The 18,334-nt window shown below is 42.8% G+C and overlaps 1 protein-coding gene across 3 annotated transcripts in view; it reads left to right on the forward strand.

The window, feature by feature from the left end:
- Positions 1-18,334, forward strand: part of PDE2A (phosphodiesterase 2A) — a 1,588,440-nt gene that overhangs the window by 1,466,981 nt on the left and 103,125 nt on the right. For all 3 annotated transcript variants that reach the window (XM_069203789.1, XM_069203788.1, XM_069203790.1), the window contains one exon: positions 2,552-2,679. In XM_069203789.1, the coding sequence (XP_069059890.1) occupies positions 2,552-2,679 (128 nt within the window). The remainder of the gene's footprint in view (positions 1-2,551; positions 2,680-18,334) is intronic.

Below are 18,334 nucleotides of genomic sequence, written 5' to 3' on the forward strand. Positions count from 1 at the left end.
GTTCAGCAAAGGAAATACATCAACTGTTATTACATGTAGCAATCTTTGGTACTGAGAACCCTAACTAATATCAGATTGGAATAGCATGTTTGGGCGTCATGCAAAACATTTTAGTCACACAAGTTTGGAAAAAAATCTAACTATGGCTTTATCAAAATATCGGTTGGTACCTAGAAACAAAAGCAAATAGACATAACAATCACTGACATTGTCTTGTACCTTGTGGTTCAGCAAGCTGTGACAGCCTTCATTAATAGGACATCAGTTTGGTCAGCAAGGCATCAGGATTCCGTATTAAAGTTCAGGAAAAGCAAAGTCTCTTTAAGCAGTAAAGTTAAATGCGTCTCTTCTAAGGACGGTCAAAAAAATAATAGCCTTATGGCAAACAGAAAAATGGGCAAATGGCGTCTTCCTCTCAGTGCAGTCCGGCTAAGTTAGATTTCCTAAAACTACTTCTCACATCCTAATTGGTCAGGGGATCACATGTTCACACCTTAGTCAAATAAAACTAAAACCTCAAATCTAAAATCTTACTACTACATAGTTTACATGTCGTTGATTGGCTCCTCTTCTCCCGCTCTCGTCATTCAGCTCGTCAGGTATCAATATTGTTGCAGCTCATACTCCAGTCAATGCATCCATTGTCTACTCCTGGAAAGGTCAGTCGTACACATCCCAATATATATTGTTTCACTAGCAAGTACAGCATCTTCTAGCAAGCAGTTTCTCATGAGAAAGACTTTTAGCTACGAGCACTTGATCAGTACAGGGGAGAATCATAGTTTAATTCTCTAAACATCCATTTTATAAAACGCCTAAGAAATGCAGTTTGACATGAGGCCGCGCAACTAGGCCAAGACCTCGCTAAGTTAAGGCCTACAATTAATAAAGCTAATGCATAATGCACAACCCTTAATATGACATATTGCTATATTGATCAAACATAAGCTTAACATTTCATATTAATAAGCCATTAATAAGTACACTTCGTGAACTTTGGCGGCCACTCTGGTAGTCGCACCTTCAAATGGTGCATTATTTTTCTCTATGTTAATTCATTTTCTATGCAAATTGAACACTCAGAATACATGAATAATCATTAGTGAATTCAGCATTGACAACCTCTGCTGGACATCCATGGCAGATGAATTGCGTCCATGACATCTGGTGGGTACAGTGGGGCCCTGCTAGTCATACCTAGCATGTGAATGTGAAACATTGGCATGTGATACAGAAAATCAGTCCTGGCTGGGCTCTGGTACCTGTGAGTACTGAATAAAATGGCAACCTAATATTTCCCAATCAAACACATATTTCTTAAAAAGAAATCTAATAGGTTGCCACAAACATACTGATAATAGACAATTAGAAGATTTTGTTTAGGGGGCAGTTTACTCTAATGAAAGGCAAGTATGTAGGATCAAAATGTGTGCATTCTTTGGAAATGTACAGGTGGTGTTCAAGAACAGATAATCTCATTTAGCAAAAATGAACATGTAGCATCTAATATTTAGCGTGTAGGCAAAACCGCTTGCGTCTGAAGGACATGGCAAGCTGATACATTTAAAGTTGATAATTAATGCAGAGTTGGGAACCCTTCTTGCCGGCAACTGTAAATTTTGTGATGCCAGAGAGCACTTTCTGCTTTGGATGTTATTTCACTACTTATATGGAAGCAATTCATTGTCTGTATTTGTACTGTTTTTATCAAATAAGTGGTCTTGGCTGCTGCTTTATGAGGCCTGGGCCTGTTAGATTGACATAACATAAAGTACATGGAAGCTGTCTTGACATCTTAGGAGGCCTCTGTTACTTGAGCACTAGCTCTTGTGTCCAAGCCTGCATGCTCTGTCTTACCCAAAGGGATAGCTCTGCTGTCTGAGTCCTGGGATTGTAGCATCTTTGTAACCTACCCCTCCCACAGATAGTCTCAGACATTATGTATAACTGAGAATTTACTTGGAAGGTGCAGGGTGGAAAATATAAAGGAAAAGGCAGAACTAAAGGAAGAATTTGTATAGATGTTTGTGAATTGATTGGTCAATTTTGTGCTCAGAATATTGCCATTAAATCCCATTACATCACCATATTTGTGGTACTGTGCAGAAAACAAACCTACCATTATCATGTTTTTGGGTGGGTGAGCCCCTCTCAACCCCTCATACCCATGAGTAGTTCTGTCTGCACATATACTGCATCCTCAAGGGTATTGTGCGATTGTGCATGCCTTGATAATTTCCTCATTTGCTTGTTGCTATTTCCCTTGCAAATGAGGCGAATGCCCTCTTGATATTGCTCAGGACAAGCTCTCAACCTGCATAACACCTATTACAAGCGGCAGCACAAACACATGCAGCTCTTTGAGTAAATTTAAATCGCCAAGTAGCCTGATACAGATCCACATCCCGCTGGAACATCAGCCTCAACTTTTATCATCCATGGACATGTTTTGTTTTCCTTCCTTGAGTTGTTGATAGGAGACCCCTCCCTCCCAACACTCCTGGAATTTGTGGTCATTCCTGTGCTCTAATGCCACCTTTCTGTTTTCCAGGAAGAACACAGACAGCTGAACAACATGCTGGGCTTCCAGGTGTACTCCATGCTGTGTGTGCCCGTCATCAGCAGGGCCACCACGCAGGTGGTGGCCCTGGCCTGTGCCTTCAACAAGGAGGGAGGACAGTAAGTGAGTTCATTATTCTCTCAGCACTGCTCATCCTATGGTCTGGACTGCTAGGTGAACAGAGCATGTTTGGGGAACTCATCGGTCTGGATCTTGTGTTAAAGGGGCTATCCGGTGCTTGATGCCACAATAGGACTCAAAACCTCAGCTGACATCATCAAACAAAGCAACAGTCTAGAACAGTGGTTCTTTACCTTTTGACTTCTGTGGACCCCTACCTTATCATCACTGGAACCCGGAGATCCCCACTGAATCATTATTGGAATCCGGGGACCCCCACTGAGTCATTACTGGAAGTCAGGGACCCTGGACTAAACATTTTTGATGAATTCAAATGCAAAACAATATGCAAAAATACAGAAACAAGCATTCATCAAACACGTTCACAAACGATAACACATTTTACTTAGTTTGCAAATAAATATAAATTGAAAAAATTAAAAATAAAAAAATAAATTTTAAGAGGAAAGTTGGAGCTTTTTTAAATTCAATGAAATCCACACATTGGCCCTCATTCTGACCCTGGCGGTCTTTGACCGCCAGGGCGGAGGACCGCGGGAGCACCGCCGACAAGCCGGCGGTGCTCCAATGGGGATTCCGACCGCGGCGGTAAAGCCGCGGTCGGACCGGCACCACTGGCGGGGTCCCGCCAGTGTACCGCGGCCCCATTGAATCCTCCGCGGCGGCGCAGCTTGCTGCACCGCCGCGGGGATTCCGACCCCCTCTACCGCCATCCAGATCCCGGCGGTCGGACCGCCGAGATCCGGATGGCGGTAGGGGGGGTCGCGGGGCCCCTGGGGGCCCCTGCAGTGCCCATGCCACTGGCATGGGCATTGCAGGGGCCCCCGTAAGAGGGCCCCTACATGTATTTCACTGTCTGCTGCGCAGACAGTGAAATACGCGACGGGTGCAACTGCACCCGTCGCACAGCTTCCACTCCGCCGGCTCGATTCCGAGCCGGCTTCATCGTGGAAGCCTCTTTCCCGCTGGGCTGGCTGGCGGTCTGAAGGAGACCGCCCGCCAGCCCAGCGGGAAAGTCAGAATTACCGCCGCGGTCTTTCGACCGCGGAACGGTAACCTGACGGCGGGACTTTGGCGGGCGGCCTCCGCCGCCCACCAAGGTCAGAATGAGGGCCATTGTCTCTACTATATCCCGTTGATGCTCCTGCACTGCTCCCCCAAATTAATCTGAGGATACTAATTTTATTTTTAGCCTCCAAATCCAAATTCCTTGACAGTTACAGTAGGTTTTAAAATGTTGAATTGTACATTTAGTTACTTTGTTTATATACACTTTATTAATCTGTTAATATTATTTAATTTTCTAAGCAGTCACGGCGCCCCTGCGAAGGCTTTGTGGGTGCCCAGGGATCCCCAGACCACAGGTTGGGAATCACTGGTCTACAATGTCTATTATTGGAGTCAGCGATCCAGGACTAGATAAAGACATCTGCTTTTTCTCCACAGTGTATGGCCCCTTTAAGAACTGGCTGTTTCACACAGACTTCAGTGCACTTAATGATCATTTTGAATAGTAATAAAAAATTATATGTATTTTTGTGTTAGTATGATTTGTTAAACCACAAATTGTCCTTTCGTAAGGCTTTGAAAACGTGGCTGTTTAGGACTTTGTCCGTGGTGCGGCTGGTAACCTGTTTTAATGCTGGGAGGCCTTCTGGTAGCCATGCACCATATAAGAATTTATTAATTGAATTAAATTATTTCAAACATTAGAATCTCAGCATTACTTCTCCTCTCCCACAATGCATTTCTTCGAACGAAGAATTCCAGCCTTACTTTACTCATTCCACAGTCTTTTCCTTGGAATATAGAACTCTGCCAGCTGTTTACATCATTCAAGCACAAGAGCTCTGATTCCACAATACATTTTGTAGAAGGGACGGGCGGGGGCACAGGTAGACTGGTGGGAGACCCAAAACAAATAGAATGGGACTAAAAGAGGATGAGGGTAAGGGTGCCATCAGGTCACTTCTATGTGACCCATGCAAAAACACAAAAATATGACCATATTAGTCGGCAAGGTGGATTCAGTACCTTGGTAAATGTCATTGTGATGTAAGACCATGATGAACCGGGCTTGGTGGAAATCCCTTCACCAAGACCGGTTTATGCAAATTGTTTTTTTCCTGGAACGCATTGTGGAAGAGGAGAAGTAATGCTGGCATTCTCTGTGCAAAGGAATGCATTGTGGAATAGGAAAGTAATGCTGGAATTCCATGTTCTAAGATATGGATTGTGGAATAAGAGATGTAACAACAGGATTCTACTTTTGAAGGAATGTATTGTGGAGCAAGAGGTAATGCTAGGATTTTACATTCTCTTGAATGTAATATGGAATGGGAGATGTGATCCTGAAAATCTAGTTACCTTAATTGTGGAATGAGAGAGGTAATGCTAGAATTCTAGGTTCTCTGGAATATTTTGTACAATGAGTAAGATATCAGCAGATGTATCTTCAATAACATGCATTGAACATGAGTGAAGTAATGCTGGAATTCTTGTTCTATAGTATGCATTGTGGATTAAGAGAGGCAATGCTGAAGTGTATTGTTCTATTAAATGCATTGTGGAATAAGAGAAACAATGCAGAGAACATGTGCTCTCTGCATTGCATCACGGAGCAAGAGAAGAAATGCTATAATCCTAGGTTCCGTGGTATACCTGATAGAATGAGCAAGCTATCGCTAGATTCCTGTTTTTTAAAATTCATTGTACAGTGACAGTTTTGCAAAATGGGTTCCACCCATTTAATATGCCCAGAAAGTTTGCTTTTTGGATCATCCAGTTTTGGACTTTTTAATGTGGGCGAGTGTCACATGCACGGTAGTTACATGTCAAATGGATGGCCCATGATTATCGCCAGTGTCCATCTTTAAAGATAAGGCTGCTGTGACGCAGCAAGGTTAAGGGGCACTTGGCTGGTTACACATTAACAGGTGCACACACGTGTGGACTGCATGTGTGAGACTAGTATCGTACTCAGCCCAGTAACTGCGCACAGGTAGCCTGGCGCACGCGGGACTCTTCAGGGTTAGATATTGACCTGGGATAGGCTTTATAATATTAGGAGGCCTCATAGGTAAAATCAGCGTGACTCCTTATTGTACCCATATACAAACTGTACATTGTACATATAGACAAATGGAGAAATGAACAGTAGTTCCCTCCGCTCCTGAGAAGGAAGGGGTGGGGATGAGTCTGCATCTGCTAATTACCCGTCACACTCTACCAGGGCTGTTTATAACCCAGGTCGACTGAACAGACGAGGGAGCCCCGACAATTGCAGCCAACACGGGGGGGTCCTCTTTGAAGTTTCGGTGGGAAAGATCCTGGCAGTGATGTCAACGTGGGGCAAAGCTGAGGCTCTGAAAAGCAGATGTGACCAGTGACTCCTAGATGATCTAGAACTGTCCCAGCATGCTGTGCAGGGGGGTTGTGACAGGGGTGGAGAGGTGATGTGGCAACCTAGGATTGGCCCGGGGTGCCTAGCTGGTAGAATCTTCCATCCCCGTTTAAAAACTTTGGCACACGGGTTGTTTGTATTTTTTGCTGCTGGACAATGGGACTGTGACAGCTAGCAGGAGAAACCCCATGGTGCCCAAAAGGACCAAGGGCTCTGCCCCACTTAACCTCAGGACCAGTGAGTCTCTCCAAGGGCTAGTGAGGCAGGTCCCCCTACACCCTTTGTTGGGGGAAAGATCTGGACCTCTGTATCCAGAGCCTAAGACCAGGAGGAAAGCTGGGAAAGGGAGCCAGAAAGTCTGCTGGAACTGCTGTTGGTGGACAGAACCCGTGACCAGAACTAAAATAGCCGAGGATCATCCAAATTGTCCTGAGGGGCCTGGGTAATGGTCATTTTAAGGCTGGTGATCTTTGATCTCCCCCAGCAAGGATCAAGTGCATGTGGCTCCATTGCTCATTTATGAAGTGTCCCCATGGTGGGATAGGGCCAGTAGGTCAGCACAAGACTGCTTTCCTGTATTGCACCCAGGGTAGGGGCGTGCGTGAGGCTCCCCGCATCTTCTAAGGTCCTCAGGGCCTCCATCTGCTTGAGGACGAAGCTGCTGCTATGTGGCCCAGCGAGGCCAGAGGAGATCCAGGGGCCCGGCACACCTCCCCCAGCACAGGAGACGCTGAGAGTGCCTACTCCACCATGTTCCCATGTCTGGGGGTAGGAGGATACCCAACAGTTGGCATCCAGCCTATATGACGCAGGTGGGAGAAAGAAGACCGTCTGGCTCCCACACCGACTGAGGATTAAGGCCCAGAGCAAGGGAGCCATCCGGTGTCCAGGGGCCTTGTGGCTCACCAGTAGCCCCCACCGCATAAGCCTGCCTTAGGGGTGTTCCCGGTGGGACTGGTGGTATCTGCTTAAAACAGAAAAACACAAATAAAAACTATTGGAGAAAGACTGCAAGCGCTCCCGAGCACAGCAGGAGACCTACTGTTAAAATATTCACTGCTCCAGGCTGGAGCACCCCATAATGCCTGGGGCTCGTTCATTTGAATGTTTCTTCCTTTGTGGTGGCCCCAAAACAAGCTGATCTTAAACACTGATTGGGGGCTGCAGGAGGGCAGCAGCTCCTCTGGTCTTAATTTTAGAAAAGTGACCCGACGTTTGCAGGGTCGAGAAATCCATCACCCCTCCAGGATTTCTATATTTATTTTTGTAAAGCACTCTGAAGGCTGGGGCTTCTGCTCTGCAGCTGGGATTGTTGTGTCTTCTAAGGGCTAGCTTTATGGCTACATTTTATGTGGTCTGAAGGTATAAAAAGAAGACACATGGAATTGGAGGGCCCCTAAGGGGCTGGTTCAAAGGCTTCATATTACATGGCCTGAAAGTGGCACCCTGTAGCAGCTGTTGTTACGGTTACATTTTATGTGGCCTGAAAGTATATAAAAACACACTGATGCATGTTATATTAATTTCGAAAATCTTTATTGATATAATAATGTTGACAGTGATTACTGATCAAGAGTAATATGCTTTATTGATATTAATTATTGCATTTACACATGGTTATTGCATTTTACAAAATGATGGTGTTTTTAACATTAGGTTTGTTGTTCATGTAAAATCCAATTGGACTGGTTTATCTAAAGTGATACCCCCTGTATTGTGATGTGGTATCTTGTATAGATGGAGGTATGGTGATTTTGAGGGCCATGCCTCTTTAGGGGTCATATGTGATGTCATAATGTCATCTAAAGTATTTGCACTATGCCTTATGTATGTATTTGTAAATTAATGTGTAGTATTTAGCTGTGTGTGTGTGTAATGAATGTACTTTTCCTTTTTCTAAAGAGAAAACACTGACTGGATAATCATTTATTGAGTGTGACTATTGCGTGCCAGCAAATGGTGTTTACTAGCCCACACCACCTCCCCAGAGTAGGCCTTTGACTGCTCTGTTTCACTACCCTGAGAGAGTGTGGACCTATCATTTACACAGGCCTCACTCCCTGCATAACTAATAGCCCAATTTCCTACAGACAGCAATTCTGAAATTCTATATTTTACGGAATGAAAGAAATTGCTAAATGTTTGCCAAGCATAATTAAAATATCTTGGGTGAGGAAAATTCACCAATTTCAAACTAATTTCCACTTTTATCTTATCTTCTTGAATTGTGCCAAATGACTATTATCCCTGAGCACCCAACTCACAACTTTTGTATTCACATCCCAGCTCACAACTAGCAGAGCCAGTTTAGGGAAAAGTGATACCCATGCACATAAGTGTGTAACCTATTGTATTGTATTGCAGCATTTTTATAGCGCCGAAGCACTTGCTTACATGGGTAACATGCTAATGTGCTGTGGACACAATTACCAACCCTTGGTGGGGACAGATATGGATGAGGGTAGCTAGTATTCTCTATTCTCAGAATTAAGATGTGGGTGACTCTGTCTCAGGACCCCTACAGGTGTTACCCATCTATAACACTCTGAGAAGCCCACAGGGTTGACACCTGCCTGCCAATCCTGCACTCTTGCCAGCTTACTACTCTGAATGTGAGGAGGTATCTGCTCCTGCAACAGGTCATTCATATCTTCCTCTGATGCAAGTAGAAGCATCTTCTCAGCCCTTATAGTTTACCCCACAGACGATCAAGACCTATCTAGTAGGAGCCCTGTCACCTTCTAGGACACCCTCTGGAAAGCCTGCTAAAAGGACGGTCCACCCCTGAATGCACAAAAAGCATAGAGGGTCTTAAATTTCCATGGAATTTTAAGTGCTATCAACCTGATATGTTTTTAAAACTGAACATGTCAAGTAATTTTTAAGCACCAAAATCTTGCAAGCAGAGAATGAATTATTGTGTGCCACTTCTAGAACCAAAAATAAGCTCCCAGGTCTTTCTCCCTCAGCATTTCTTGCAGAGGGTGATATCTTTCTACAGAGGAGTCTGCAGCATATTTCGCAGGAGCCTTTCACCTTCAAGGACACTCGTTGGCTGTGTCCCATAATCAATTTTCCAGATGAGTCTGATCATGGAGGACAGGACAGCCAATCATTGCAGCCTTTCAGGGTCCACCGCTTCCAAACCAAATGAACAACATCTCCTAAGTCAAACGTGCTGTCTCAAGGGCTGTGAAATATGGTCCCACTTCTTTTTTTCTGTATTGATTGTTTCACTATTGATTTTAATTTTGGTCTACATTTCAGACAGAGGCTTAGAGGTTCTAAGCACAAGCTTTCACTCAGCGTTAACAAATCCGATCATTCGCTCTGTCGCCTCAGAGCACAGGAGCAGGTGCCCGGCTCTTAGAGCTGTGCCAGGCTGGGTGCCCCAGGTGTATGTATGTGTGAGTGCTCAGCAAATGAGGGGGTTTGCAGTGTGGCACAGCATCTTAGGTTAGAGTTTAGGCCCTCCTGCGGAGCAGAGATCATCTGGCTTCTGACTATGCTTCCATTTACTTTTTACATTCTTTTTTTAGAGTGTGTCTGTGTTAACCCTTTAGACATGTGTGTAGTGGGTATCATGTGGGCATGTATGTGTGCATCGGAGGTGGGCATGGATGCTGATTCACGAGAACGGAAGCGGAAGGGCCATGAAATCACAGGGTTGAGCACTGGTTCCATCCTTCAGTCCTCACTTGCTTCCTTCTTCTGAGGAAGGGGCCAGCAGAAGGGCAAGATGTGAGCCTGCAGAAATTAAAGATGTCTCTTAGTTTCTTGTTTGGTTTGTGTTTCTGCCACCATCATCGTGGTCTGAGACTTGGGGAAGCAAGGGCTGTGGCAGGAGATGCTGCCGACGGCGACCCTTAATTCGAGTCCTCGGACCTGAGAAGAAGTGCCCAGTAGATGGAATTAGGGGTTTGTGGTAAATGTTACAGTATTTTTTGGGAAAGTATTTTGAAGGAGAGAGCATTTGGGAGTTTTGGAACCATTAGAATGGTGGCTGGACAGAAGGGTGGATTAAAATAAGGAAGCAAGGAAAGCTTCAGGGAGGGAGGTAAGAAAGGAAAGGTGAAGGGAGGAAGGAAAAGGTGAGGATAAAGGGGACCAGAAGAGAAGAGGAGAGGCTTTGTAAAGTGTGTATGTTGTTGTGTTGTAGGTCTGAATTCAGTAACATACAACTGACAGAGGCACCCAAATGCTGACCAGGTAGCATGCTCTGTAAAGTGCAGTATTTTGGTTTTCATGTTTTAAGCCACGCCCATAATTATGTAGATGAAGCCTCTTAGAAAGGTTTCCTAAATACTCTGCTTTGCCAATTCCCATTTTAGATGCTCCCCACCTTTTCCATCCCACTTAAAGTCCTGGCTGCAAGAGATGATGGTCACCATGATCCACACCACACACAGCACCAGAGCTTCACACCCCTCTCAGGCCTTAGGTGTGGTGGGTGCACTCTTGGGGCACAATGCTTAAGCAATTGAAATTGGCTCCTATAGTATGTGACAGTGTACCACATTATGTGACAGTGTGCCACTAAAAGGTGGTGCATTGCTAGTGCGGTGCCTGAGGGCAGCCCTCTGGAGAAGACAAAAGGAGGGGCCCATGGAGGCCGGTGCAATCACTCACAGTGTCTGCCTGTAGGGCGGTATCTGCCCTCTCTTTCAGTGCCCGCCTGTAGGGTAGTCTCTACCCTCTCTTTCAGTGCCCGCCTGTAGGGTAGTCTCTACCCTCTCTTTCAGCACCCGCCTGTAGGGTGGTCTCTGCCCCCTCTTTCAGCACCCGCCTGTAGGGTGGTCACTGCCCTCTTTTTCACCGCCCCCCCGCCCCGTAGGTTGCTCTCACGGCTTTCTTATCTTCTTGTGTATATTTCCAGATAAGAAAATGCGAACAGCCCCACCAAGTTTCTTCACCTTCTCTACATCTTTTCACTTGGACATTCTAAACTCCCTTCTTAGCAATACCCCACATTCTGCACATCACATTGCACCAAACAACATATATCCCTTCCCAAACAAAACAAATTTATATTTTCCTTACTTGCAATACATTTTGTACAGTGAACTTTGTATGCTGCTGTAGGTTAACTATGCTATACAATATTTCTAGAAATGTATAACGCAGCTTACTCGACTATTGTGCAACAAACCTATCTTTTACTATGTTATAAACGTATAATTTTCACATTTAATAATCCTTTAAATGCCTTGGTAATTTGGTTTTCTTTCTAGATCTCCTCCCAACATCTCTTCCTTCCCTTTCCACACACCTTCTATCACCCCTCTTTTCTCTTTCTTGATCTTTTTTTTTCTCCACACTACTTGCTAATAATTTATCCTAATTTTGTAACTCAGTTTCATTGAACTTCACCACATTTTTCACGTTCCACCTGTTCCCATCATCTAATTCCACACTATATCTATTCACTTTCACAACACGTTTTGGTATTGACCATTTAGACACACCTTTCTTCACACCTCCTATTATCCTAGTCCAAACAAAGTCCCCACACTCATACCTACATCCCTTCTCACCACTTTTCACCTTTCCACTATAATCACTTTGTCTTTTCTGCACTCTGCTAATTAATTCTTTCTCATTCACCTTCTTCCACCCTATTTTTCCCATCCAACCTAGTACAGCTCTTGTACACAGTTTCCTTATTTCCAATAGCACAAAAGGTGACTCTAATGTAGTCGAGTGTGGAGTTATGCGATAACTCCATAGTAAATCCTTTATCTCATCTTTCCAATTTAGCCCATTTTGCACCGGCAATTGTATATTCTCATTTAGAACTCTATTGAATCATCCACTAAACCATTTTCACAAGGGTTCCCAATCGCTTTTTGTATATGTTTAACATCATAACTTATTAAGTAATTTTCAAACTCTTTTGAAATGAACTGCGGACCATTATCTGTCACCAGTTCCCCAGGATATCCTTCTCTCCTCCCCACCTCCTCACCGAAATCTATAACAATGCGAGATCTAATGCCACTCATAATACTAACCTCAGGCGATTTGGAATAGTGATCAGCCGTTACCACAACGTATTTTCTACCACTTCCTTCAATTTTATATAGCCCACACAAATCTAGACCTACTTTCTTCCAAGGTTTGCTTGGAAATGGTACAGGAACAACAGGCGTATCTTTCGCAATGTGAGTCTTGTCACTACATGCACACTTCAGACATCCTCTAACATACTTTTCTACATTGCGTTCCATACCAGGCCACCAAAAATCTTTTCTAGTTTTCTTTTCATACCAGACATTCCACCATGTCCCTCATGCAAAATCTCTAACACTCTCCCTCTTAATTCTTGTGGCACAACAAATTTGTCTCCTCTTTTTACAATTCCATTCTGCTCTGACAATTTAGCCCAAACATATTTGTAATTCATGAGAACTTTTCTGTCATCTCTCATATTTGACCATCCTTCTGGTAAGTTCTGTTTTATCATTTGCATTTCTTCATCTTTCATTACCGCAGCTTTCCATTCAACTTCAGGAATAGCTGTAATCCTTGCATCAGCCATGTCAGCCACCACCCACTCATCATCCTTTTCTTCGTCATTTGTTTCCAAAGGTAGTCTTGACAAACAATCCGCATTTACATTTGATAAACCAGGCACATATCTCATATTAAACATATGACCTGCAACCTGTAAATCCACTTAGCAATTCTTGGAGACGCTTGCCCTGCCTTCTTTGTCTAAACACATCAATTAATGGTTTATGATCAGTTCGCAATTCAAACTTTCTTCCCCACACATAATTTCTGAAATGCTGCACCTCCCACCAACATGCAAGTGCTTCCTTTTCTATAGTAGAATACCTTGCTTCAGTTCCTTTTAGCGTTCTAGAAGCAAATGCTACCATCCTCTCCTTCCCGTTGCTTACTTGCATTAATACTGCTCCAAGACCACACACTAGCATCTGTAGATACTGAAGTGTGTTCTTGAATAACGAATGGTTTCAATTCTGCAACATTTATAATTTTCGGTTTCAATTCTTCAAATGCTCTTTGACATTCTTCCTTCCATTCATACTTTTGTCCTTTCTTCATTAATTCTTGCACTGGTTGTGCAATATTTGCAAAAACGTTTACGAACTTAGCATATTATTCTGCCAGCCCTAGGAAAGATCTTAATTGATCGTTATCGTTTGGACATGGTGCTTTCTCAATAGCCTCCATTAACTTTGTTTTAGGCTTAATTCCTTCATATCATATTGCGTGACCTAAATATTCAACACTTTGTTGAGCAAACCTGCATTTACTAATTTCTACAGCGAGTCCAGTCTTTTCTAATCTTTTACATAAATTTCTCAAAAGGTCATCATGACTTCCTTTGTTCTATGCCCACACTAGGTTATCATCCTGAAAAAATCTTATGTTTTCCGTGTCTCCTAGTATCTTCTGCATTACTCTTTGGAAATCCACTGATGCCGACCCAAGTCCAAATGGCATACGTATAAACCTAAATGCACCTTCAGGAGTTATGAAAGAAGTTAAATGTCTTGATTCAGGATGCAACATAATCTGGTGATATGTGTTAGACAAATCAAGCGTGGAATACGCCTTTCCACCACTGATGCTTGCTAATAATTCATGTTGGGAATAGGATGTCGATCCACCCAAATATTGTCAGTAAGATCCCTCAAATCAACACACATCCTAATTTGCCCATTAGGTTTCCGAACTATAAGCACTGGATTTAACCATTCCGATGACTCTATATTTTGAATCATACCCATCTCTAGAAGTCTATTTAGCTCTGCTTTCAATGCCTCCCTCAGTATCGCAGGTAAGCTCCTAACTTTATGAACTTTTTCAGTAGCACCATCCTTCAAAATAATTTTGTGATTAGATGTATTTAAACTACCTAAATTGCTTCCAAATAGTTTTGGGAACTCATTCTTCCATTTCTCCATATCTTTGTTCACTACCACCAATACTTGTTCTTCAGTATTCGGATTCAACATCATACTTAACATTCTTTGTTCTTTCCAGCCTAATAAACAACGACCTCTTTCTGTCACATACACCCAACTTGTAGTTTCCCTTTGTTTGAAAACTATTTCTGTCTGACAACAGCCCATTATCTGTAATTTATTGCCACCCTAACCAAACAACTCTATTTTAGTTGCGGATAATTCTACCTTCCCCAATTTGTGCCACGTTTCTTGGTCAATTAACGTATATGGTGAACATGAGTCTGCCCACATTTGTATCGAAACACCATTCACTGATATTGTACATTTAGAAGGGTTATACTCATCTTGTTTTGACATACTAGCGACATTTTATGTTTCTGTAACACATTTTGCATCATCACATACCTGTTTCACCCCATCACATAACATTAACACTTGAGTGTCATCTGCTGACAAACTGTCATTATCCTCCTCACGTTTACTTTGTACTAAATGTATATGACCTTTGTACATAGGTTCCCTTTGATTACATGCCCATCAAAACTGTCCAATTTGATTACAATTGGAACATTTGTTTTTAACTGCGGGAATATTTTTTGATTACGCTATGTGCTTGGTGCTACCACACCTATAACATATTTTCTTTTCTTCGTTAAAGGCTTTCCCAAACTTGTTTACTGATTTCCTATTTTCGTCCTCCCTTTTCACTTCTTGTATTATTGTATCATGTACATTCTTTTTCTCTAATTCTTTAACATTACATGTGATATCCTCAATTCTTTTAGCTATCATTATGTTTTTATATAATGAAGGATACTTTAAATGTATCAATTTATCTTGTATTTTTACATTTCTAGTGCGGTTGATCAATTGGTCCCTTATAATTTCTTCGTGTAACTCTTTAAAGTTACATGTAATTACATGTTACATGTAATTGCCAGTGTTCGCTAAGCACTAACATACTGATCAATAGATCCATTAGTTGCTTGTGCCCTTGAAAACAACTTATGTTGTTCCACCCCCACACCAATTTTTTTCCCATAATGTTCTTCTAGCGCTTTGATCGCCAAAGTATAATCATCCTTCTCTTCCCCTTCCCCTTCCTCATCAGAACCTTCCTCACCTTCAGTGTTTGAGCACACACAAGGTAATGATTTAAGTACTTTCCTTCCTTCCACCCCTAAACTATGTTTCAATAATGCTAACTTTCTATTTGCTACAAAAATGCCCCCCCCGCTTCCCCCCCATAGCTTCTAAATATGTTTCAAAGGCTTCTCACCAATCTTCCCATGACATAACTGGATCCCCTGGGGTAGCTAAAAATACAGGTGGAGGAGCAATTGATTGCATTGTTAAAATGATAAATTCACTATATATATATATATATATATATATATATATATATATATATATATATATATATATATATATATATTTATATCCAATAAACACTTTTAACCTTAACTTTTAACCTTAATACAATATTTTCCTTTTTTTAACAAAACAAAAAAAAAATCACATAACTAACTGATGTAATGAAAGTAGTCACAGTTGTCTTATTTTTCCTCCAAACACAATAAATTAACATAAAAGAAGTAGTCACCGTCGTCTGGGGTACACATTCATACTTCCTGTTCAAGTGTACTTTTAATGCATCTGGTAAATCTCCAGCAGTAAACAGCTCTTCTGATAGACTGCAATGAGATTTATGTTAAAATATGGCCGACAAGAAACAACACCTCACGTTTGTTTTAATAGGCGGTTGCCTTGCACTCGACTTTAGACGTCCTATTCACGGGAGATTTGAGGTTGCTATTGATACTTGAACACTTCCTTACACGAGCACTTGGAAGAAATAAATGCTGATGGGCACAGTTTTCAATTTCAACACGTGCCTGCCATCTTCAAAATATGACAACTTGTGATACACATCGGATTTGCATATCCTCCTCCGGAACGCAAGGTGAGCACTCACCGTACAATCGTGCTATACTATGATAGCACTGTGCAATTAAACACCGTTTCCGACCACTAATGCGCCGCTTCCACATGAAGCACCATTGGAGCACAGCGCTTCGCCGTTTAATTAACGTCGGCTGAAACTGAGATTTCCCTTCTCAAAAAATTCCACCGTATCTTAAACTTTCATAAAACTCCACCAAATACATCCATCGTCATGAAAGGCACATGTCCTGTCGAATGATGCAGTTCTTTGGAAATCAACAGGTTTTTTCTCGCCTCCTCAGGAAATTCAGTCTTCCAATATTATGCCCAATTGCATAAAATCAGGGTTGGTCCACGTATGGGCATATATGAACGCATCCCATCCCCGTCGCCACTTAAAAGAAACGGCACACTGATTTCTTATCTTCTCCTGTTTAATTTCCATAAATAGAATGCGACCAACCCCACCAAGTTTCTTCACCTTCTTTGCATCTTTTCACTTGAACATTCTAAACTCCCTTCTTAGCAACCCGTTGCTAAGATACCCCACATTTTGCACATCACATTGCACTATAGAACAGTCTCCGCCCCCTCTCTCAGCGCTCAACTGTAGGGTGGTCTCTGCCCTCTCTTTCAGCGCCTGCCTGTAGGGTGATATCTACCCCTCTTTAAAGTACAGGTGTCTGCAGCACGCACAATAAAAGATGGAGTGGCTCGGGCGCAGCCTTTCTTTCTTTTTACTGAATGTGCTAGCCTCTGGGCAACTGCGGGTTCGCGACTGCCCTGGGGCAGCAATTTCATTATAAAAAGACACATTGTGCTGGTCCATGCCAGGCGCAACTTTTGAAAGGTGCGCCTGGCACAGACAGGGACAGTGCGCCTGTTGTGCACCTGGGGCCCACGTATACAAGCGCTTCCCTATGATGTCACAACTGGTTTTTCACAGCTGTAACAAAATGGCAGTGAATAATCACATATTGAAGAGGAGAAAAAGGAAAATAGAATCGGGTAATGGGTAATGACTGTTTTGTGAATACCAACAAAATATAGACTCCAGTATAATTTGTGTTTTTGTCTGGAATATCAAAGCAGAGAATGATGTCTTAAAATTAAATATGGAATGACTGATATATTGCAAAATCATATCCATAGCGTCTACATATCTGGGGAAATATAGCTAAGGGACTGAAGCATGAAATTGGTTATGTACTCATAATTACTTCCTTTGCAAGAACAAGAACTCCAGCGTTTGAAATATATTAATATGTTGGTTCGGGTTTTTTTAGCAGTTACAAAGATGTGCATTTTAATCTGGATCGTTAATGAATTAAAGAAGGCATACAGACTTTCTAAAAATATGTTTTCCTTTTTTCCTTAATCGTTTAAATTCTTTTGGCTGCTCTGGAGACCATGAATGTGGGAGGTCACTGTAACTGTCACTACTGCCCCCTGCTGGAGAAAAGCATAGTTGCACTCTCCTTTCTTGTCCAATAGGGAAAGCTAAGAAATACTCTTGAGCATTGACAGAGGCATTGGGCTCTATAAGAAACGAGTATTTGTATCACATTGTGCACAGCGCAGTGCGGCACATTAGACCAGGCACCAGGAAGGTCCTGTTTGAGAAGATGCACTCATGCCTTCCGGTAGCGCACGCTTGAGGCAGAGCAGGTTTACTCAGACAGGACACAATTCCTAGTGAAATGAACATCCAGGAGAGGTAAAGGTGTTGAACCAGGTCCCAAAGCTGTTTCCAGAGAAGCCTTGAGAGAACACCTTATACCTTTGTCCATTGCCTCTTCTAAATGCAGATGTCGGAAACCTTATTTTTATAGTAAATGTTTATTAAACAGGGCTGCTGGTGGAGGGGCCTCACAGGTCCTGCCTGATCCCGGAGGCGCCTGGGAAATTGAGTCCTGTCTTCTCTGGGATGGGGACGGGGTGGATCCATCCCATTATCAAACTATGAGGTGATTTGAATCTCAGAATGGGAAACATTGTTTCCCCAGTGAGCCAGGGTGTGATGAAACCTGGAAGGGGCCCCATGTGAATTATGGGGAGTGTGGCCCCCACATCTCATAGACCATCTTAAAACACAGAAGCGGTTACAGGCAGCTTTTAAAAATGGATGCAGTTGGTGCAGAGCACATATGATAACTGGCAGAGCATGCCCCCCACAAGGCCTGGAACCCAGGAAGTATAGGGGACGTGGGGCCCTGTGTGATGCCCCTGGAATGGGCTGCCACACTGTGGGTGACAGTGCATTGGAACTTCATCAAAATGGAATGGTATTCACATGACAATGGAAAGGAGCTCCTGAACAAATTACTACTGGTGCATGTATGGTAACGG

This window comes from Pleurodeles waltl, chromosome 8 (assembly GCF_031143425.1).
Source record: "Pleurodeles waltl isolate 20211129_DDA chromosome 8, aPleWal1.hap1.20221129, whole genome shotgun sequence".
Classification (NCBI taxonomy): Eukaryota; Metazoa; Chordata; class Amphibia; order Caudata; family Salamandridae; genus Pleurodeles; species Pleurodeles waltl.